The following is a 24,414-nucleotide window of genomic DNA, read 5'->3' on the forward strand; positions in this document are numbered from 1 at the left end:
CTATCGTTCCGATCGAAGAAGACAATTCTTGATCATCGGGCTCCACGTCACGAGATGCAGCATCACAGCGAGGCCGTACCAGACGTTTCTAGCGAACATCTCGATGTCCAACATCCAGTTGTAGGAGCCGAAGAAGAACAGGTCTCTGTGTTTTCTTAAGCAGACTCCGACATGGAAGAACAGCACATCACTCCTGGTCAATGTACCATGAGTACTGATTCCCCTATGCCCAGTCAACATAAAACAAAGGCTCCGGTACCCCCTTCGCCTTCGGGCTCAGGTCGTCCCCGACTGAGAGTTTCAGATGCCCCACCCTCCAGCCCGGTTAAAAAACGTAAAGAAAAGCCTTCCGCTCGGCCTCGAGCCGCTCCATTCTGGAGCCGAACCAACGCCTTCGGCACGGAAATATAGGTCGAAGCATCTACCTGTCACCACACAACCGGGGCCGGAGACTACACTTGCGGCACCGAAGACTTTGGAGCCGAAAGTCTCCACACCTAAAGGTTCGGAGCCGAAATCCTCCACAACTACAGGTTCAGAGCTGAAATCATCCACACCTAAAGGCTCGAAACCGAAACCTACCAGGCACAAAGACTCGCAGCCCAAATCTCAACACCAAAAGGGCCGGAGCTGAATCCTTCGGCACCGAAAAAGGCACATAAAGAAAAGGACACTCCAGCCAAAGAGCCTCGTCTGATGAACCACCTTTGGATCCAAAACAGAAAAAAATTGTCATTAACCCTCAAACAGGTCACATTCATGCCACTCTTCCCAAAAAACAGAAGATTGATCTCTGAGCACTCTGCTATACCTCTTACGAAAAAGGACACGGGTACTAACCCTTCTCCCCCTTACATTCCACCTCCCTCTCCTCCTCCTCCTAATCTGATTATCTCACCATCAAATTCACCACCACCTCCACTTTCCCCTACCACACAGGATGGCAATTATTGGGATGGGAATGGAGATACGGACGAAGAGCAGGATATACCACAAGATCAGATTATACTACAAGACACTGATCCTTGGAAAAATTATAATAAGGAACCGGATACAGACAATGACCCTGACCTCTATCCCTCTAGACCCTCCCCATATTACAATATTGGATACGTTCAGCTCATTAACAGAGCTTCTCAATATCACGGGATGGAGCTCCATAAAGAGCCTTTGGAAGAGGATCTTCTCTTTGAGACACTCACTTATTCCCAAAGGTCTACTCACACTTTACCAATGCTAAAAGGCATCTTAAAACACACAGATGAGGAATTTAAAGATCTGGTTAGGGCAGGAATACTCACACCCAGAATAGACAAGAAATATAAACCCGCTTCTACCGATCCTGCTTACATCAAAGGTCAGTTGCCTTTGGACTCTCTTGTAGTCTCTAACTCTCGCAAGAGAGCTAACTCTCAAACCACAGGTGAGGCCCCTCCTCCTGACAAGGAGTCCAACCTCATTGATGCCTCAGGCTGCAAATTATGGCGTGTTGCAAACGCTCTCGCTCTGTAGGCACGCTATGATAGGGCTCATTACGCTGAGTTAGAAAACTCATGCAACACCTACATGATCAGTACAGAGCAAAGGCTAATGACCTGATGCGGGAAGGCAAACTCATTGCTAATTCTTCCATTAAATGTGCACTAGATGCAGCAGACATAGCAGCTCCTGCAGTAAATACTAGTGTGCTACTGCCCAGAAACGCTTGGCTTAGTATTTCAGGATTTAAACAGGAGGTAAAAATCCTCCATACTTAACCAGCCCTTTGATAAAGAACATCTTTTCGGGCCAGATATCAATACCTTGCTGGAAAAAATTAAGGACACAGAGGTCGCAAAGTCTATGGGGGCATTACAGTTACCTACTAATAGGGGTTCCTTCCGCCGCTTCTTTTACAGTGGTGGTTCAAAGACTGTGTCCACCGAAAATCCCTCCTCCTCTTACAATGGTAAGAACCAATCCCCCTACTCCAGAGGTTATTTTCGAGGAGGTTATAGAGGAAACAATAATAAGGGAAGAAACAGAGGTAACTCCACATGCACTTCCCCTGCCAACAAACAGTGAATTCTTTCCACTACCCACCGATCATTCCACTCCTGTCGGGGGATGTCTCTCGCAATTCCTACCTGTCTGGAACTTAATCACCTCAGACAAGTGGGTACTACAAATTATCCAGTATGGTTATTGCCTGGAGCTTACCAGCACTTCCCCAACTATTCTTGAAAGAACACCTACAATGTCACCAGAACATCTCACCCTCTTAAAACAAGAAGTTCTTCCTCTCTTGGAAAAATAGGCGATAGAACCAGTCCATTACATCATCAACGGACCGGTGTATACTCCCTGTATTTCTTAATTCCCAAAAAGGACAGCTCTCTCAGGCCTGTACTAGACCTCAGACAGCTAAACCTCTATATTCAGTCAGACCACTTCCACATGGTCACACTTCAACAGGTACTCCCACTGCTTCAGCAAGGCGTCTTTCTATCCATTCTGGACTTAAAGCCCGCATATTTCCATATCCCCATTCACCCGGCTCACAGAAAATATCCCAGGTTCGTGGTGGACGGACAACATTACCAATTCAAAGTTCTCCTATTCGGGATAACTACCACACCCAGAGTCTTCACCAAGTGTCTGGCAGTAGTCGCAGCTCATTTAAGAAGACAACACATTCATGTCTTCCCTTACCTAGACAACTGGCTAATAAAAGCCTTGTCATGACACAGTTGCCTACACCACACTCCGAAAACAGTTCAACTACTTCACGACTTACGATTCAATGTAAACCTCACAGTGTCTCACCTCCAGCCGTTCCGCACACAAGTGTATCTGGGAGCCACCAATAGATACTTGCAAAGCTCTAGCATAAGCCAACCCAGTCAGGATATGCAACATGCAAAATCTAATATCACAATTTCAGCCTCAACGTTCGTTACAAGCCTGAGTGTTTATGCAGTTGATCGGAATGATTGCTTCTTGCATTCTAATCGTTCCTTATGCAAGACTTAAAATATGTCCCCTACAGGAATGCTTAGCACTGCAGTGGAACCAGGCTCAAGGTCAGCTGACAGATCTAGTGTTGGTGGACAGCCGCACCCATCCTCTCTGCAGTGGTGGAACATACAAAACCTTTCCAAGGGGCGGCCATTCGTCGACTCGGTTCCACAAATAGTGCTAACAGCAGACGCATCGCTCACTGGTTGGGGAGCGCATCTTCAAAAACATACCATTCAGGGCATGTGGAGTGCACAACAAAAACAAACCCACATAAACCACCTATGACTACTAGCAATGTTTCTAGCATTGAAAGCCTTTCAACTTCATCTAATAGGCAAAGCTGTCTTAGTTCGTACAGACAACACGACAGCAATGTACTTCATACAAAAACAGGGGGGGGGCACACTCTTTACAGCTTTCACAATTAGTTCAAAGCATCTGGAGATGGGCCATACCTCAAAAAATATATCTCATTGCAGAACACTTACTTCCCAGGAGTAAACAACCAGATTGCAGATCTGCTCAGTCATCAGTGACAGCAGATCCACGAATGGGAACTACATCCTCAAGTCCTTCACCCATTCTTCTAAATGTGTTGTGACCCAGAAATAGATCTGTTCGCCACACACCTCAACACAAAAGGTCCAAGCTTTGTGTCCAGGGACCCACAACCATTGTCCACAGGCCATACACTATGGATGAATTGGTCAGGAAGATTTGCTTACGCTTTTCCACCTCTCCCACTAATTTTGTTAGTGGTTCAGAAACTCAAACACTCCCTGACACTAATCCTAGTTGTTTCCACATGGGCCCAACAACATGGTTCACAACCGTGTTGGAACTATCAGTAGTTCCCCGCCAAAAACTATACCTTTCCCCAGGTCTCTCACTCAGAACCATGGAGAGATAAGACATCCAGATCCCAGTCATCTCAACCTTGCGATCTGGCACCTGAAATCATATAGTTTGGCTATCTTAATCTTCAGCGAGACTGCATGAATGTCATCAAAGAGGCTAGGCGCCCTACCACAAGAGCCTGCTATGCAGCAAAGTGGAAGCGATTTGTAGTTTACTGTAACAACAATCAAATTAATCCATTAGATGCTTCTATACAAAACATCATTTGTTATATGTTACACCAACCGCGTTCTAATTCAGCCTACACATCTATACGCTTACATCTTGCCGCAATAGATGCTTAACTGCAAAACAGACAGCACTTGTCTCTAAGGATGGAGTCGATGTACATGCGCACTGTCACAGAAAGGAGGAGCCACCTACCTCGTGACTCGAAAGACTTCTTAGGGGGGAAAAAAGTGCAAACATCCGGACCCAACACCAGATGGCGATCTATGCTAAACCGTATGATTCTACAGCTCTATATGCCAAGAACAGATGCATAATGGGTAAGTAGCATTTCCCTTCTTGCTGTTAGAAAACATTTTTTTTGTATTCCAACTCTCATATCTCATGGTATAATTTTTCCAATAATATTGGGTAGAGAATTCTAGCCTTAATGGTAGAGTGTCATCACCAATCAGAATAATAGTTTCACTATTTAACTTCGACATAGTAACTAAGTTATCTTCATTGTATAGTTAATTAAAACCATTACAATTATAAATTCAAGATAAATAGTAATAAGATTAGTCACACATTATCACCGTTATAACATTTAAATATAAGATGTTAAAAGGGACAATGTAGGAAACTGGCTTTTTGTTTCATTAGCCCCCCTCTCCCTGCCTGGTATTTGATGCAACTTTGACTGGAGTTCAATGTGTTCCTGCTAACCAGATCCCCAGTGTCCGTATTCCTTCCCCAAAGCAAGATAAGTGGTCGCTTGATCCCCAAGTGACCAGGCCTTAAGCACCCACTGTAAGTCCCTAGTAAGTGCTACCTAGGGTACTTAGGGCATAGGTACTAAAGAGGGTCCCTAGAACTGCAGCATATTGTTTCACTCTAAGGAACACAACACCAAACTCATACATACTGCCACTGTAGGTTTCATGAGGAGGTGCTCCAAAAAGTTAAAACACGACATCGCACACATTTGTGTGAATTTATCCCCCAACACTGCATGCAATATTGGTAAGTCACCCCTACAGCAGGCCTTACAGCCCTAAGGCAGGTTGGACTGCATTACATGTGAGGACATATCTGCATGAACAGATATGGCCTCTGTTGGCCAATTCATTTAGACAGTACAGGTTAACAGGGAAGTCATCTTAAAGTATGTTCTGGGCACTGGTCAAAATAAGTTTCCCACCTACAGAATGGCTTCACTGAAACCTATGGTGTTTGTTATCAAACATCTTGTATTATTAAATGCACACTGATTCCAGTGTTGGATTAATTATTACATGCACCCAGAGTGTACCTTATAGGTTCCCCCTGAAACTTACCAGCCCTCTAGTATTCTGGCTGACTGGTACAGTCCAGTCTGCCACCACAGAAGAATTTCTGACCCCCAGGAGTAAGAGCTCTCGCTCTCAGGAGGTCGTGAACAATGCCTGCTCTAGAGAGGTGTTATCACCTCCTCCTCCCCCAGAAAGGCTGGTAAACCAGAATATCAAGGTAGGAAGCTTCAAAGGCCTCTGCCGCCTTTGGTAAGCGAACCCAGGCTTCCCCAGACCAGGAAAATGCCACCACCTGTTCTGGGCCCATCTGGCAGCAGGACAGTTGGAGTAATTTGCTGTGCAAGGGGTGTGTTACATTGCCAGGCTGGACACACCTCTAGGGTGATCAGTTGGCAGTGAACATGAAATTAGGAATTACACCATCTTGTATGTGGTGGACTTAGGAATTCTGGGACCGGATGATGCCCATTCCCCAATGGGAGTGGTCCTCTAGGTGGTGGTGTATCCCGGAAGTAAATAGCCCATTGGCTACTAATCCTCACTTCCCTTAACACCCCATAATTGATATTTTGGGGACCCCATGATACCAGGGCATCAGATTTTGACAGACAAAAAGAAGTGAGCAAAGAAGAAGATTGCTGACCCGAGAACCAAGGAGCACGACTGACTTGGCGCGAACCTTACCAGCCTGCCCACTGCACCTGACCCCCGTGGAGCAACTGACTCATCCTGCCACTGTTCAGACTTCAAGAACCCAGGAGGGCTGCCAGTGCTTCGCCAATCAGCAAAGAAACTTCCTTGGATTAGACGAGCTACTCCTGGCAGCCGCAGGCACCAAAGAAACAACGCTGGGTAAACAGACTTGCCGCCTACGGGAACTACTGACACAGCAGCTGCCCAGGAAGAGGTAGCAGTACTCCTCTAGGTCAGGTCCATCCTTCCTCCAAGTGTAGGGACACCAGGAATGACCGGAGCCGCACAGTACCAATACCTGGGGTACTGGACCCCTTGCTGCAGCCAAGGCTTGTTGCATCCAGTCCGGACACCAATGCCGAGGAAGACCGACTTGCACATTGAGGCACTTCAGGGGCAGTGAGACCCACATGAAGGTGGCCCAGCTGTCCTGTTTGCCCCTCAGCAACAGAAACAAATACAAAGAGGAAGCCTGTAACCACTGCCACCTGACACCTCAAAGCCCCTCTGCACCCTTGTCCCAGAGCCTGAGTCCAAAGGAGGTGACATTGCCAACTGGGTCCCCAGACCCACAAGAGCCCAGACCATCCTTGAGTCTAGCCAGGCTGAACAAAGCAAAACCAAAGGGGATGATTGCCGGAGTGTTGAACATTGGAAGCAATCACCCCCAGTCAACTGATCTGGGTTTAATCCATCATCATTCTTTAGCTCACTCCGCCACCCCACTTCAGACATGGCCATATGCAAATCAGTCTGACCCTGTGCCTCATGGGAACAGTCCAGCCCGAACTGCCAAGTCATGTCTTCCCTGGACCCGAAACAAGCATCCTGGGACCGGTTTCTAGCTAATCATCCGTCATCAGCCAGGCTAGCTTGAATCCAGTGGCAAAGTGAGCAAGTCCATCATCCCCTTTGGTTTTGCTTTGTTCGCCCTAAGTTGGCAGATATGCCCAGACGTGGGTCCCGTGCTCACTACGCCAATGGAGTCAAGATATCCTGGCTGATGACGGCTGATAGCCAGAAACCGGTCCTAGGATGCTTGATTCCGGTCCAGGGAAGACATGGTTTGGCAGTTCGGTCTGGACTGTTCCCATGTGGCACATGGTCAAGACTGATTTGCATATGACAATGTCTGAACTGGGGTGGCGTGGTGAGCAAAATAACGATGGATTCAACACAGATCTGTGACTGGGGGTGAATGTTTTGCCAATGTGCAACATTACGTCCATCATCTTGTGTGTTTTGCTGTTCACCCTATGTGCGAAGGGTATGCCCAGACGTGGGTCCCGTGCTCACTACGCCACTGGAGTCAAGCTATCCTGGCTAATGACGGCTGATAGCCAGAAACTGGTCCTAGGATGCTTGATTTCGGTCCAGAGAAGACATGGCTTGGCAGTTAGAGCTGGACTGTTCCCATGAGGCACAGGGTCAAGACTGATTTGCATATGGCCATGTCTGAACTGGGGCGGCGCATGGTGAAAAATAACGATGGATTAAACCCAGATCTGTGACTGGGGTGAATGTTTTGCCAATGTGCAACATTCCGTCCATCATCTTGTTTGTTTTACCCTATTAATTGCCAGTCTGAAATGGCTAGTGAGATTTTTCATTAGCTTATGCCGGTAGCAGCTTGCGGTTACTGCTGCAGCCTGAAAAACTCAACCTCCCTTAAAATTATTTGCACACCTGCTGTGATGTGTCAAAAGGAGTGGTAACAATACCGGTGTCTGAGGAAATGCGGGTGACCGTTTTGTTGCCGATATCTAGAGTATTTGGTCACTTGTATCCATCCTGCCTTCCTGGAGCACCTTGCCCTAAAGGGATGTATGGAGCTGGCTGTGAATTCCTTTGGTACCTGCCCAGGGGGGGGGAAACATCCAAATTAAATATTTGATTTAGGACTTTCTTCAGTAGAGGTGGTAGTTGATGCTGAGCCTTCACTTGTGGTTGTGCTTATTGTCAATATGTGCTCAAAATGCGTGTTTTGTTGTTGTTGTTGTTTTTTTTTATTATTATTGGAAAATTACTTCACTTTACATGCATGTTATTACCATTCTCGCAGGTTGTAGAAATACTTCAGAAATTCTATGCAAACAATGAAAATGAACTTGGGATTAATTTCATCAACGAACTTATTGTGAGATTTCGACACTGTTCTAAGTGGGTTGGAAGACAAGCTTTTGCCTTCATTTGTCAGGTCAGTATTTAAATGCATGCTCCTTTTTTAAAAGACCAGAGCAACCGATGTGGACTATATCCTGTTTCTATTATATAATATTTTTAATTCCCAGTTTGTTGATTGTTTTTCTAAGACTATTTACCATCATGCTCTCTTCCCCTTACAGTGGTGCCCTAAATCAGATTTCCAGGACCTTGCCAAATGTCATTTTGTATACAATGTTTTAATTAAGATTTCCTAAAAACACATATTAGACATACAGCAGAGATAATGTTGCTCACAATAGCGCAGCAGTCGTAATCCTTGGGCCCTTCGAATTGGTTTTGGCGTGAGTCGGGGTTTCATGTTCAGCCAGAAAACGTTTTATCATGCCTCTTTACATTTCTTGTATGTTCCCCCATTAGCGTGTTGCTTGTTCTGTGGCATCATCCCTAAGTAGGTCTGACTTGTTCCCTAATGGTCCACGTCCTTGATCTCCCCACGCCGCAGGTTTGTCTTCCTCCAGCCTTCAGTCACAGTGCCTGAAACAATTTGTTGCACTGTGGGTCTGCAGCATTCTGGAGTATGTTGTCTTCATATAGGAAGTCTTGGTATTCCATTCCTACACTCAATGAAATACCCGCCCTCTCTGGGTGTGACCTAATGCAGCACTTACGTTTTGTTCCAGAGGTTTGCCTAAAACTACATTGCATTTAATGTGGACTTGCTGAACAGTTGTATAGTGGTCTTTGTTTCCAGGTAGTGGATAGGAGAGAGTAGACACCACTTGTTTGCACCCCTCCCTCCTCCAGTGTAAACCTTGCAGATAACTGGTCATTGATGCTCATCCCTTCAACTGAGTCTCTATAGAAATTCAAGGTCAAAATTCATGCTCTTAAGAAGCCGTGAATTAAAGCAACTCTCTTCTGAACAAACCCTTTCTCAGCATCTGACACAGGTATCAATAAGAAGCCTTTGATGTTTTACATCTGAAAGAGACACGTTAGTGATAGATTCCTTACCTTAGAATATCCCCAGGCGTCAGACTGGATCCAGGAATTTTTGCGTAGCAATACCCCTGCGCGCTGGTAGGCGTCGTCTGCGGCTCCGCGTCCGTCGTCGGCGTCGTGAGCGCCGGGATGACGTCGTCGGAGTATATAGACGGCGCCCATGCGCGCTGACGTCAGTTCTTCTTTTTTCCGCGCCAGCTAGCGCAGATCCGGAAGAAGCTCTACCCCCAGTCACTTTTTGACTGAAAACTTTTTTTATCTTTTTGATCCTCTATTTAGTCGATTCTCGACTATCGGTGCCAGGGATGCCCGGGTTCAAGCCTTGCTCGAAGTGCGGCCGACTCATGTCGGTCACGGACCCCCATCGCCGGTGCCTGAAGTGCTTAGGCCTCGACCACGACGATCGAACCTGCTCCGACTGCCGGGCCCTGACGTCGAAGGCTAGGCGGGAGCGGTCCCGCAAGCGTCTCGAGCTGAGGCAGTCGGCCCCGCGCCGCTCCAGGTCCCGGTCCCGGTCCCACGGGAGGTCGAGGGACAGGTCGCGAGGTCGGAGTCATCGACGTTCCGGGAGTGGACACCGATCGTCTGGTTCCAAGTCCTCAGGTAAGAGGCATGAGAGGTCGGAGCGACACCATCGATCCTCCGACCCGCCCCGTCGCTCGCACGATGCGACCGGGGACTCGGGCGACACCGCCCACGCGGCTCCGCGGGAGTCGCAAGCGTCGCCGCCTGCCCCACACCTTCGGGTCCCTGGGCACGGCGCGTCGCAGGAGGAGGTCGAGAGGTACCTCATGGCCATGAGGGCCCTCCCTCCTCAGTCGGTTCCCGTGGCGCCTTCGGGCCGATCGGCTCCGTCTGGAGGTCCTTCCGGGTCGGGCGCTTCGGCCCCGACGACGTCGGGTACTTCGGGCCCGGCGCCGCTGGCGACTTCGGTCCCGGCGCCGCACGACCTCGCTGGATCCGGCTCCGGATCCGGGACCTCGCCGGTCGACCCTACGACCTCGCCGGCGCCGTCCCTTCAGGTGTCGTCCCCAGCAGCCGATGTGGTTGCCGCCCCCAATGTTTCCTACGGTCCTCCTCAGGAGTCGGAGGGGCGCCGATTCCGTCGGCCTTCGGAGAGTTCTATCTCCACGAGGAGGCCCTGGCTGTTACTCCTGGTCTCCAGGAGCCGGGTGACGAGGAGCAATGGGAGGGGTCCGAGGACCCTCTGGCACGTGATTGCCAGTCACATCAGGACTGGACATATGAGCTTGGGGAGGCCAGTGGTATTGACACCTCGCCAGACACTGGATTTACGTCGCCCCCGACTGTGGCTTCGGAGGCGGGTTCTGCTTACAGTGTAGTGTTGACGAAGGCAGCTAAGGCCTTAAACCTTCAGCTCCCCGTCGCGGCCGTGAGGACTAATCTCCTCACTGAGGTCCTCAAACAGCAGTCCGGCTCCGCGGAGCCCCTCCTGCCGTTCAACGAGGCCTTGTGTGACGTTCTTCTGGGCACTTGGTCCAAGCCCGCCACAGGCCCCCCTGTGGACAGGAACGTGGCCAGACGCTACCGCCCGGCACCGGGTGACCCTTGCTTTTTGTCCACCCACCCCACCCCCGAGAGTCTGGTCATCCAGGCCTCCAACTCCCAGACCGCATTCCCGTCGGCCCCGCCCGACAGGGAATCCAAGAGATATGAGCAGTTCGGGAAGAAGGTCTTCTCGTCTGTGAGCCTAGGGCTACGGTCAGTGAACACCAACTGTCTCTTGGGCCGCTACACCCACACTCTGTGGGACACGGTTGCGGAGGTGCTGCCACAATGCCCTGAGGAGGTCAGGGCTAAACTCAGCCAAACCCTTGCGGACGGCCGAGATGCGGCACGTTTTTCTATCCGGTGTGGGCTGGATACCACGGACTCACTGGGCAGGGCGATGGCAACGACGGTGGCGGTTCGACGCCACGCCTGGTTGAGGTCCGCCAACTTCTCGGCCGATGTCCAGGCCACCCTCCTGGACATGCCGTTTGATGGCCGTCGCCTCTTCGGCGACAAGGCAGACCATGCGCTGGAACGTTTCAAGGACTCCAGGGCCACGGCCAAGTCCTTGGGTCTTACGGCCCCACGCCAGCAATCGGGTGCCTTTCGCTCCTTTCGTGGCCACGGAAGGGGCGCCCCACCACGGACCGCCAGCCACACGCCGCAAAATGTCCAGCAGCGCGGTGGCGGACGTGGGAACCGCCGCGGCGGTGGTCGGGGTCAGCGGCGAGGCCAGTCCACACCTCCCTCAGCAGCCCCCGCCTCAAAACCTTCCTAGTCCGAGTTTTCAGGCCCATGTGACGCCCGTGGGAGGCAGGGTTCGCCATCACCTCTCCCACTGGCATACAGTCACTTCGGACAGGTGGGTGCTGCAAATTGTCCGAAGTGGTTTCTCCCTCCCCTTCGAGTCTTCCCCTCCATCCATGCCACCTCAATACCACCGTGTGTCGGGGGATCACTTGCAACTTCTGCAAGAGGAAGTTTCGGCCCTCTTTGCCAAGGGGGCCATCGAGCGCGTTCCTGGGCCAGAAGTAGGACGTGGCTGTTACTCCCACTACTTTCTGGTACCCAAGAAGGGCAAAGGGGGCCTACGCCCTATCTTGGATCTGCGGAACGTCAACGGCTTCCTCCGGACGGAGAAGTTCAAGATGCTCACTTTGGCTCAGGTCCTGGCTGCCCTGGACCCAGGAGACTGGATGGTAGCGTTGGACTTGCAGGACGCCTATTTCCACATCCCCGTCCTGCCGGCCCACCGGCGTTACCTACGGTTCATGGTAGGCCACGAGCACTTTCAGTTTACCGTGCTCCCCTTCGGCCTTGCCAGCGCCCCACGGGTGTTCACGAAGGTGATGGCGGTGGTCGCAGCCCATCTGCGCAGGCAGGGGGTATCAGTCTTCCCCTACCTCGACGACTGGTTGTTGAAGGCGGGCTCGCCCCAGACAGTCGTCAGCCACCTCCAGACTACGGCCGACCTCCTGCACTTGCTGGGGTTCTCCATCAATGTGCCGAAGTCACACCTGTGTCCCTCTCAAAAGCTCCTCTTCATCGGAGCGGTTCTCGACTCGGCGCAGTTTCGGGTTTACCCACCGGAACAGCGGGTTCGGGATATTCAGGCTCTGATTCCTGTCTTCAGGCCGTTATCCCGGGTCTCGGTCAGGTTGACGCTGCGGCTTCTGGGGCTGATGGCCTCCTGCATCCTTCTGGTGCGTCACGCCAGGTGGCGGATGCGGGCTCTGCAGTGGGACCTGAAGTTTCAGTGGGCCCAGCATCAGGGCAACCTGTCCGATCATGTCCTGATCTCAGAGGGCACTGCGAAGCAACTGCAGTGGTGGCTCACGGACCACGACTGGGCCAGTGGCAGACCCCTCTCCCTATCCCAGCCGGAGCACGTAGTTGTGACGGACGCGTCCCTCCAGGGCTGGGGAGGCCACATGGGAGAGGCGGAGATCAGAGGCCTCTGGTCTCCGGCGGAGTCCCGGCTCCACATCAACCTTCTGGAGCTGAGGGCGATTCGTCTTGCACTGAAGGCATTCCTCCCCTCTGTCAGGGGGAGCGTGGTGCAAGTGTTCACCGACAACACCACCGCCATGTGGTACTGCAACAAACAGGGCGGTGTGGGGTCGTGGACCCTTTGCCAGGAGGCTCTGCGCCTCTGGCAGTGGCTGGAACATCGGGGCGTGACCCTGGTGGTTCAACACCTGGCAGGCTCTCTGAATGCCAGGGCGGACGAACTCAGCCGCCGGTGCATGATGGATCACGAATGGCGTCTGAACTCGGACGTGGCGCAAGGTCTCTTTCGACAGTGGGGAGAGCCTTGGTTAGATCTATTCGCCACAGAAGAGAACGCGCAATGTCAGCAGTTTTGCGCGTTGGAATTTCCAAGGCGGCACTCGCTCGGAGACGCTTTTCGTCGCGAGTGGAGCTGCGGTCTGTTGTACGCCTTTCCGCCTATACCACTTCTGCCCAGAGTGCTGAAGAAGATCAGGCGCGACCGGGCCCAGGTCGTCCTTGTGGCTCCGGACTGGGCACGAAGATACTGGTATCCCGAGCTACTCAGCATGTCAGTCGATCCCCCGATTCGTCTGCCTCTTCGGGAGGACCTTCTGTCGCAGCAGCAGGGGACGGTCCTGCACCCGAACCTGTCCAGTCTCCACCTACAAGCTTGGAGATTGAGCGGCGGCAGTTGAGGCCATTTGACTTGCCTCCCGAAGTCTATGATATCATTCTGGCAGCCAGGCGTCCCTCCACAAAGTGGGTATACGCCTGCCGGTGGAACAGATTTGTGGCATGGTGCACAGCAAAGGCTGTGGATCCTCTCTCTGCACCCCTTTCGGAAGTGCTGCTCTTTCTTCTTTCCCTTGCCCAGCAGGGCTCTGCTCTGGGCACTCTTAAAGGGTACCTTTCTGCTCTATCAGCCTTCTTGAGGCTACCAGATCAGCCTTCTTTGTTCAAGTCCCCTATTGTGAGTAGATTTCTGAAGGGCATCACGCACATGTTCCCTCCTGTTCCCTTCGTGATGCCCCAGTGGGACTTGAATCTTGTTCTCACCTATCTGATGTGTGCTCCCTTTGAGCCACTTCATAACTGCCCTCTTCGTCTCCTTACTCTAAAGACGGCCTTCCTGGTTGCCATCACCTCTGCCAGGAGAGTGAGTGAGCTCCAGGCTCTTTCTTCTTCTCCACCTTTCCTGTCTGTACATCCTGATAAGGTGGTGTTGCGTACACGACCTTCCTTTCTGCCCAAGGTTGTCACGGCCTTCCACATCGGGCAGTCCATCACTTTGCCCACCTTCTTTCCGCCTCCGCTTCCCTCGAAAGAGGAGGAGAGGCTCCACCGTCTGGATCCAAAACGTGCGCTCTCCTACTACCTGGACCGCACTCGCCAATTCCGGGTGGATGACCAACTCTTCGTTGGTTACGTGGGCGCGAAGAAGGGGAAGGCTGTACACAAGAGGACCATCTCTAGGTGGATCATCTTGTGCATCCAAGCATGCTACTCCATGGCGAGGAAGGAGCCCCCGGCTGGATTGCGGGCTCACTCCACTCGGGCCACGGCAACGACAACTGCCCTGGGCCGCGGTGTCCCCCTGCAGGACATCTGTCAGGCAGCCACGTGGGCCTCGCTGCACACGTTCGCAAGACACTACTGCCTGGACAGTCAAGTCCGGAGGGATGGCTTCTTTGGCCGTTCCGTCCTCCAGGACTTTCTGGTGTGATATTGGTTCGCAGACCCACCACCGGGGTTGGTATTGCTGGGGTATCTATTCTAAGGTAAGGAATCTATCACTAACGTGTCTCTTTCAGATGCACAAGTTACTACTTGTGTAACGATATATCTGTAAGAGACATTAGTTAGTGATAGATTCCTTACCGCCCTCCCATCCTCCCCGTTCTGCGAACCGATATTTAGGGTTAAGGTCATCCCCTTTCAGGGCCCTAGTTTTATGGCACCAGTGTTAGTTCTATCATGGCTCTGCGTATCTGGCGCGGAAAAGCTGTGTTATCAGAACTGACGTCAGCGCGCATGGGCGCCGTCTATATACTCCGACGTCATCCCGGCGCTCACGACGCCGACGACGGACGCGGAGCCGCAGACGACGCCTACCAGCGCGCAGGGGTATTGCTACGCAAAAATTTCCGGATCCAGTCTGACGCCTGGGGATATTCTAAGGTAAGGAATCTATCACTAACTAATGTCTCTTACAGATATATCGTTACACAAGTAGTAACTTGTGCATCTAGCTGAGGTAGTTATTGAAACTTCACAACCCAATTAACATTTCCACCGCTCAAATTAATTTCACATTTCCCTATTCGAAGTCCCCACTAATCCTGTTTGGGTTCCAAACTAGCGTGCTACCTGCCGAAAAGGGCTTTGTCACTTCATTGGGGGTAGCAAGCTCTATATCAATGCAAACCCTTCCCTCTTCTATATTTTTTCAATCCAAATAACAAACTTGCATGTCCACCACTCAAATTAATTTCATATCGCCCTATAGTAATTCACCAATAATCCTTTTTGGGTTCAGGCATAGTGTGCTACTCACTAAAAACGCGATTTGATGCCTCGTTGGGGGTAGTAGCACTATATAAATGTAATCGCAATTACAAGTAGACTAGCATACATCCAGTTCATCAGGGTTGGACCGAATGACTTTTAACATCAGCTGTTTTTTTAGCTACGAGCCTCATTCAGCATTTTTGTGTCTGTATTAGGAGAGAAATACCTTTACATTATGCCCATTCAGTTTTTTTTTTCCGTAAATCAGTCAGGAGTTTTACTTTTTTGCTTAGATCCGAGGTGTTTCAAGAAAAGCCTCTTAAAGGACTGTGCCAGAAACCCATTGGGACCTGGTGTTATATCTTGTTGCATTCGATGTGTGCACTCTGACTTCAAGCATAATCTCTTACCACTATCTTTTCTCTAACTCCAGTGAATGAACAATGCACCTTAAAATACTGTATGAACTTGAACATCAATGTTCCTTGTTTCCAGTACCACAAGCCTCAAAGCCTGCTATAATATTCAGTGAAAGTATTGACTATAGTTGTACTCTCCAAAATGTGTCTGTCCTTGAGCATTTTTAATAACCGCTACCCAGCACGTCACATCATCTCTTCTGCTCACCACAGAGTGATCTTCCATGCCTTGTTCCCCATGCCATCCAGGCAATATTGAGTGCCCCAATGTTTGGCCCATGTTGTTACTGTTTTTAGCTGGTAATATTCTTCCTTCATTCATCCCATCATCCGAAGTATCCTGTTCTTAGCATCTTCCACATATTCCTTTTCCTGAGACAGTAGTACATGCTCTGTCTGACTCCCCCCACGCCCTATCATTTCATTCTTGTTTGCCTATGGAAATCCGTGGTGCATAGCCCCCCTAAGGAGTCACTCTTTTGTCAAGTATTCTCCCATATGCAAATGTTTCATCATCTCTGGATGCCTTGAATTTAATTCATTCCGTCTCCACATTCCAATTCTTCTTCCTGTCGCCCCATCCATGTTCATGACCAGTGGGTGTTCGTCAGAAATACCTCACTCAATAAACTCGATCTCCATAATGTGTTCTTCGTTGGAACCGATGTAATGATGTGGTTTGTCCTGGACAGGGCTTGCGCCCTGGTGAAGTGTACTGTCTGTCATTGCATTTTAGATAAGGCAAATATTTTTTTAATTTTTTATTATCTTTTTATTGAATATAATAAACGAACAAACAGTTGGCAAATCACAAGTCATTGAGATATGGCATGATTGAGTACAATGTTTCACATGGGACATAGAGCAAATACAGTAAACCATGTCTATGATGGATCAAATACTTAGGGAGACAGGGTTTCATTGTCAATGGGGGCAGTTGATGTGACACAGTTATCTCCTCTATAAGAGTTCCACTTAGCCCAAACTCAGAACCATTTTTTAGGGCACCCTCTTGCAACATAGACCGTTTTCTCACAGGCAGTAGGGGGTGCCAGTCCTCCCCATAGTTGAGCGATTTCTCTTTTGGGAACCTCAGCCCCCAATGTGACCCACAACTTATCCGCCCCTCCCAAATCAGTGGGTTTCCACACATTAAGGAGACATTGTTTGGCCTCAGGGTGGACAGATTTGTGCAGAACCTCACTCATGATCACATGTATCCCCCCTCCAATGCCTTTGAATTTTCTCACACTCCCATAGAAGGTGCATTAAAGTGGCTACCTGGCCACACCCCCGCCTGCAGCTTGAGTTTTTGCCCCGCCCCATGTGGACCATCTGTGGGCCAGTGATGTAGATCTTGTGAAGAATCTTTAATTGTACAGAGACGTGCCGAGATCGCCACCGCCCCCTCCACTCCTCGTCATCCAGCAGGAGACCTTCTGCCTCCCATGACTCCTGCAGCTTGACCAGGGGATCCGGCATGTTGTTTACAAGTTTTCTGTATGTTCGTGAGATTGCCCTCTGTGGGAACAGTCCATCCAATAATCTGTCCTCTAGGGGGGAGTCGTCAGGGAGGGTAGAGTCACCATTAATTTCGGTAGTTAGCGCGTGACGGATTTGTAATTAAGAAAACTCAGAATCTTCTAGCTCCGTTTGCTGTTGCAACCGGCTAAAACTGAGCATTTTACCTTTAACCCAGAGGTCGCCCACCCGGGAAATACCTATGAGGTCCCAGTTATCAAATCCCTTGGAGCCATGTAGACTACCAAGTAGCTCCGAGTCCCACAGGGGTGTTGCAAGGGTAAGTCTGATTACAACCTAAGCTCTTGTTGACTGCATGCCACACTTGGACTGAATGGGAGGTAGGCCCAGTAAGGAGGAACTACCTGGGATTGGCATTGAGGGCTCTATTATACGTCCCGCCCGGCAGGAGCCATCTATCCATGGCATAGCCTGGGTCACCCGGAGTCCAGTACGCACCCTGGTTGATGGCATCGAAGTGGGCTGTCCAATAGTATTTCTTTATGTCCGGTAGGCTGATGCCGCCGTCATACCAGTTGAGGGGGGTCGTTTGGGAAGCGCTATTCTCAGTCTTTCGTCCCACAGCAGTTGCCACTGTAAGCCTTCGATCTGTTTAAAATATTTCGCTGGAACCGGGACAGGATAGTTTTGCAAGGCATAGAGGAAGCGGGGCAGGGACATAGTCTTAAAAAGCGCGGCTCAGCCAAGCAGCGAAAGAAGGAGCGCCTTCCAGTGTGCAACGTCGCGTCTCAGGCTCTGCAGGGGCGGGATCAGGTTTCTCTCATATAGGAGCCCTGGGTCTGCGGTGACAAAGATCCCCAAATATCGGAATCCGTCCGAAACAACCTGTATCGAACACTCCCTGGGGAGAGACGGATTCACACCAGAGAAGGTGTACAGGAGCGATTTATTCCAGTTGATAGAGTAGCCCGAGAATATACCGAAGGATGTGAAGATGTCCAAGAAACATCTGAGGGACTTTGCAGGGGAGGTCAAATAGAGGAGGATGTTGTCTGCGTGAGATACGGACCTCCCACTCTGCCGACCACCGCATACCACGTATGGCCAGGTTGCCCCGTATCCAGGCTGCCAGGGGCTCCAAAGACAGGGCAAAAAGTCTGGTGACCCTACCGAGCTCAAATGGCTCGGATCGTTTGTTGTTAACCACCACCTGTGCGAGGGGTGCAGAGTAGAGGAGCCGAACCCAAGATCTAAATTGCGGGCCAAATCCCAACTTGAGAAGTACTGCAAATAGGTAGGGCCATTCGAGAGTGTTGAATGCCATGGAGGCATCTAAAGACAGGATTACCGCATTTTCTTGAATCATTTCGGCCCGCTCCATCGCTCCGTGGACTCTTCGTAAGTTCAGAGCAGTATTACGGTGGGGCATGAAGCCAGATTGCTCTGGGTGTAACAGGGAACTAATCACTTGTGTCAGCCGGATGGCTAGGAGTTTAGCGAGTATTTTTGGTTCGGCATTAATAAAGGAGATGGGTCTATAGGAGGCACACCTGTCTTTTGGCTTACCTTCCTTAGGGATGACCACTATGGACGCCAACCTCTGGTCGGGTGGCAGTTCCCTCGCCCTTCTACAGTCCTCGAACATGGCCTTCAGGTGTGGAGCCAGGTTGTCTGGACGCAGTTTGTAGAGCTCAATGGGCAATCCATTGGGCCCCATCGCCTTCCCAGTTTTAAGGGCCCTGATCACTTGTGCGATCTGGATAAGGCAAATCTTAGTGCCTCTGCATATCATTTCTACTCGATGAGTCCCACATCTTTCTGATCTGCACGATCGGTCCCCCTTTTCGCTTCATAATGCATTCAGGCCTCACTCCCACATATCACCACCCCCTCAACCAGTTAACCCATGAGCTCCTCTACCAGCCTTCCAGCTCTTGCAAGAACATCCTGAATAGTTGGTGGGCAAACGCACTTTGAATTGTCAATATCTGCCCCTGCTCCACACATGAATCCTAATTTAGCACTCCAGTGGGCTTGCGCATGTTTGGTGTGCTCTAAATGGCACATTTTTCCAGGCGAATATCGCCTCTAACCCCTTTCGAAGAATACACCATGAATTAACTGCGCATAGTATGTTCTGTGTGCACCTGGGTTTCGTTTAACATTAAAGGTCTCTCGTGCCTACCCTCTGACTGTGTGAGCCACTGTTGCTCTTTCACTTTGGTACCTAAATCCATTGGGGTTACATGTCATAATTATTATGGCATTAGACTTCACTTGTCCATGATCAATCCACTTTCTTTCAATAGTTGTTCGTGTCTATAGAGACCATGTGAACTAAATTCTTACCTTTTACTCTTATCAGTTTATTTTTTGCTCATTATCTTCCCCCTCATCTGGAAACAGTAAGTCACAGATGCATGTTTGCCATCATGTTGTCTCTCCTATTTCCCTCATCCTTTTTTTAGAGCTCTGCGAACTCCCATTGTGTTTTGACACTTGCAAAGCTTGTAAAGAACACCCCTTGAAGCCAATGAATTGGTGGACTTTTTGATAAAAATCTGCACCTCGGTTTTGATAATTTCATGGTATAAGGTTGTGCTGTCTTGGCAAGGTGGAGGTAATGACAGCGTGTCTCTTTTGGGCTCAGGTGATTGCGGAGGACAGGTAGCTACAGACTCCATGTACTCAACTGATTGAAGTGACTACAGTGTCAATTCAAGCACAGATTGGTTATAGATGGCTGTGGAGAATTTACTACATGTGTAAATCCTAAATCCACTCCTTAAAGCACCCAAGCCTTTTCACTTAATTGCTGTGGATTGGTTGATTCATTTCCATGCTCTTTACTCCTTGGTTTATACTCTGTTGCATGTGTCCTTTGGTAATTCTGTATTGTTATTGTCACCTACTGTCAGTTCTCCAAACATGCCATTGGTTCCATTCTAGGTTTATCCTGCTTGCAGATTGTCTCACTACTACTTTTGAGCTAATACCTTTGTGGAAAACAACTTTTAAATTGCTGTAGTAAGTGTAGTTGGGTGATTTCTTACTGGGTGTCCACACTAACACATCATTTTAACTCTTCAAACCCTCCAGAACGCTGGATCCAACAAGCTATCAAAAATAATGCCCATTTGAAATCTACTTCTTCTGTACATGTTGCCATCACTGAACTTTATGAAAATCTGCATTATAAATAAAAGCATGTAGATGTATATTGTTTAGGACTGTCGTGGAAGACGGTTTGCAGTATATATTTCCCGTCTGTGTATATATATATATATATATATATATATATATATATATATATATATATATATATATATATATATATATATTTTTGTAATTATTATTTTTTTTTTTTGCAGGCTGTGGTGGAAGAAGAATGTATTCCTGCAGAACAGTTTGTAATACACTTGCTGCCAAGTCTTTTAAGTCTTACGTCGGATCCTGTGCCCAATGTCAGAGTACTGTTAGCAAAAGCTTTGAAGCGAAGCCTGTTAGAAAAAGGTAAATGTGTTTTCCTTACTTCCTCCTCCTCCTCCGCCAGACTGCATGGTCAACACTAATTGTTCAAGTTAGGTTTTTATGTATTTGTGTATATAATTGTAAAACAGACACAACTGATCTGCTGTCTACATATGTACTGGTTTTATGTTGTGTGTGTCTCTGGGAGCCTGCTTTTTGAACGCTATTCTGAATGATAGATTTATGTAAACAGGACAATTTAATGAAACAATGGTGAATGGTCTCGGAAATTTGGAGTCTCTTTCTGATGTCTGCAGTGTAGTTTCATAAATTGGGCAGGTTGCAGAATCTTTTGAAGTTATTTGAGTGAACAAAGTGTTAGTAGTTGGATAACAACCTGTGTATTTTGGACCACATAGTAACTTCAAGCACAGAGTAGATTAGAGATGGGGCGATGAGAAATTCACTTCTGTCTGTGATGGCAAAAATGGATTTCACTAGAACGGCAATTGATGAGGTGTGAATCCAAATAAGATCCTAGAAACGGTGTAGGTAAGACGTATTTATTAATATTATTAACCGGTATTCCCAAAAAGCCAGACTAAACTATCTCAAGTTTCTCAGAACGCCCCCACATCAACATTCTAACCTGTACTCCCTTGGATTCTAGAAATTCCATGGGGCAGGGAACTATGATACAAAGGTGGGGGGTAACTGGGAATATACCAATTACCATAATTACTGGTAAATGCTAAATGCAGATGTCATAAAATGTGTGTGTGTGCGATATATATATATATATATATATATATATCAGGAATTGCAACAGTAATGTCATATATTTGTTTTTCTTCAGCTTACTTCACAAGCATCGGCAATCCTCATCTGGAAGCGGTGGAAGGGGCTGTTTTAACCCTGCAGTCAGACAGAGACCAAGATGTTCGTTTTTTTGCAACCGCAGAACCAAAACAAAACAATACAGACACTAACTTCCTCCCATGAAAACCAAATGGACCTATCATAAACTTTCTACGCGCCGGCCCTCCATCAGCTAACATATTCCATGGACTGTGAACTTAACTGCTGCAGCCTGTATACTCCATTTCTATAATACCATACTTTCAAGCTGGATCTGAAGAATCATTTATATATCGGGTCAGAGGGGGACCTCCTTAGTGAAAATTACATCATACGCATTTGATAATTTTATAATATGGCTTTTTTAAATCAGTTTGTTAGAAAATAAACTGTACAAAGGGGTTAGTTATGGGTGATGTGGCAGTTGAAAGCGATGGGAGTCTGTGTTCTGAATTGCTCATGTTTGTTTTTATCCTCTGGGTGGGGCGGGTCTAGGCTTCTGCTGGTACATGTGTCCATTCACACTCCCTCTCTTGTCTGAATAACTTGTTCCTCTTCTAAGCAGAATTATTTCCTACTTACTATGGACCTCGTTGAACTCTGACCTTTCTGAGCATGATTAGGTGATTTAATTGGCGGACTTGGTGGACTTCAGCCATTAACCACTTACAAACATATTTCTACTTTGGCTTTGTCACTATTTTATCAGCAGACTGTCACTCCAACTGCACCTATTGTAAGTTCCTCTAAAATTTACAGTACCTGTTGATGACATGACAAAACTGAGACAACTGCCCTATCTGCTTCTCCCACTATGTAAAGTTTAAACGTCTCTGGCAAGGTTTTCACCGTGGAATTTCTCTTGTTGATAGGAACAGGGTTTAAGAAATCTTCAATGTGTTTCAAGTAGAGCAGTAGGGAAGCATATGTCTTGTTCAGGTGTAAGACGTATGACCGCAGTGGTTTGGTAGATCGAAAGGTGTTCTTTTAATTTAAGATCCAGCCCCACACACGCCTATAGGTCCCGCCACACTGTAAAATGCACTTTACTGCATTCCTCGTATATTTATTCTAAAGGAATGAGCATGACACTGAGCTACGAACACCACATCCCCCCCCTCATCCCAAGTCCTTGCACTTTTACCATACAAATTATTCCTCATGAGAAGTTGCACTTTTTTCGTCTCCCACCCCCATGCCACTTGAGTGTCATAATCTCACAACTGGTAGTGTACATCCCAAGTCCTACTTTTAATTTGCTGTGTCTTCCCTTTGTACAAGTTCAGTTTTATATTATTTCAGCAATAATAGATCACCCGTTCAATCATTACTATTCTTGTTGCAGCAATTGGTCTTTTTTCATGCCACGGACCTCTAAATGAATAAAAGGAAAGAGCAGCAGCTGTAGCAGAGTTTAGGCTAATGTTTTGCGGGTAGAATTGGTTGATTCAGAAGTCCACATATGGTAGTCTGCCCATGAATTTCTAAGCCTCTTTCCTTCTTCTCTTTGGAAGAGATGCTTGTGTATTGATAGTATGTGGAGAGAGGTACACCACAATATAGTTGTTGAATAAGGCAACTTATGATCAGATGAATTAAGAGTATATAGTAAGAGCTGTGAGTATTTCACTAGGAGGCATATTGTGCCATATGCATAACGCCACTGAAGAAAAGGGCAAAATGTGTCAAATCCAGACTAATTTCAAAAGTATTTAAAGCCCAGAAAACGAACATTTCAAAGTCTATGGTTCCCAAAATTTCTGAGCAATTCCTCCTGTTTCAAAGTGTAGCAACCATTCTTATCACAAAGATCTAGTACTGTATATACTTAAAAAGGAAAAAATAAGATCAGTAAAAATCTGGTTGACTTACAGTAATTTATGTTGATAAATATTTTTTTAATACCTGTGGATGACCGCTATAAAGCAGTTTATTATAGACCCGAAGTGGCTTATTAGCTATAAGGTTAGTAAGCTCACTTCTCCTGGATGCACTTATACTCCATTTTTATTTTTTTATGGTTTTCTCGTTTTTTGAATTGTTATTGTTTTTAACAGTAAAACAAATGTACATATGTGAATATGCTCTGGAACTTTGCAAACAAAAAATGTTTTTTTCACAATGTCTAAAACCTATATCACTGCAAGAGAATCTTACAACGCCAGGTAGTTAACACAGCAGCACTAACATTGACTGTGATGGGGTTTATATTAATTTACTCTCAATATGTATGTGATGGTTTAAAAAAAAAGATAAATGTTAACTTTTCCTGTTGTGGTTATTTTGCATGGTCTGATGAAAAAAAGATTTTGTTGCACGTGCTGCTTTGTTTGCGGCATGCATTAATGTGGATCTAAGAGAGTACAAGTTGATTTCAGTTCTTCATCACTTTTTAATGGTATATGCCTGCTTCGTGTTGTTCAGTACCTCTGTCCTTTAAATGTCCTATTGCAACATTAGTAGGAAATCCCCATTTTTGTTCACCTGCTCTGTCTACTATCAACATTCCAAGTTCACAAAACACAGAGTAAGGATACAATATTGGATGAAGAAAATGACAACGTAGAAAGTGTTGCATTATTTTGTCATGTAGCCCTCTGGTTTGCCCAATGGTCACTGTAGATGAGCCAGATAGAAATTGTAGTTAAAGAAATGTGTGCATCATCGCAGCACAAGTTAAAATAACAGTATATTTTAACATTATTGCTTTAGAATAGCTTTGAACTTAAATCCTGTTAAATAGAATTGGCACAATTTACTGTAAATTGTACAGCAGCAGGGAAGAAAAGTGATTGCTTTCCGTTTTTCCTGTGAACTTTTTTTATTTATACATAATGTACTCGCATTGGTTTTTGAGACATCCATTGAAGTACTTTCCAATCCCCTTATGCTATGTTAAGCAGCCAAAGAAATTAATCTGAACATTAGTTGGAGTCATTATGATTTGTATT

At 47.7% G+C, this 24,414-nt stretch overlaps 1 protein-coding gene across 2 annotated transcripts in view; it reads left to right on the forward strand.

Annotated features, from left to right (window-relative positions):
- LOC147668845 (serine/threonine-protein phosphatase 4 regulatory subunit 1-like) overlaps positions 1-23,726 on the forward strand; it is a 365,836-nt gene extending 342,110 nt beyond the window's left edge. For both annotated transcript variants that reach the window (XM_086948406.1, XM_086948404.1), the window contains 3 exons: positions 8,116-8,250; positions 20,506-20,647; positions 21,462-23,726. In XM_086948406.1, coding sequence (XP_086804532.1) covers positions 8,116-8,250; positions 20,506-20,647; positions 21,462-21,607 — 423 coding nt within the window. In that variant the 3' untranslated portion in view covers positions 21,608-23,726. The remainder of the gene's footprint in view (positions 1-8,115; positions 8,251-20,505; positions 20,648-21,461) is intronic.
- Positions 23,727-24,414: the final 688 nt, after the last annotated feature.

Source organism: Lissotriton vulgaris, unplaced genomic scaffold, assembly GCF_964263255.1.
Source record: "Lissotriton vulgaris unplaced genomic scaffold, aLisVul1.2 SCAFFOLD_271, whole genome shotgun sequence".
Classification (NCBI taxonomy): domain Eukaryota; kingdom Metazoa; phylum Chordata; class Amphibia; order Caudata; family Salamandridae; genus Lissotriton; species Lissotriton vulgaris.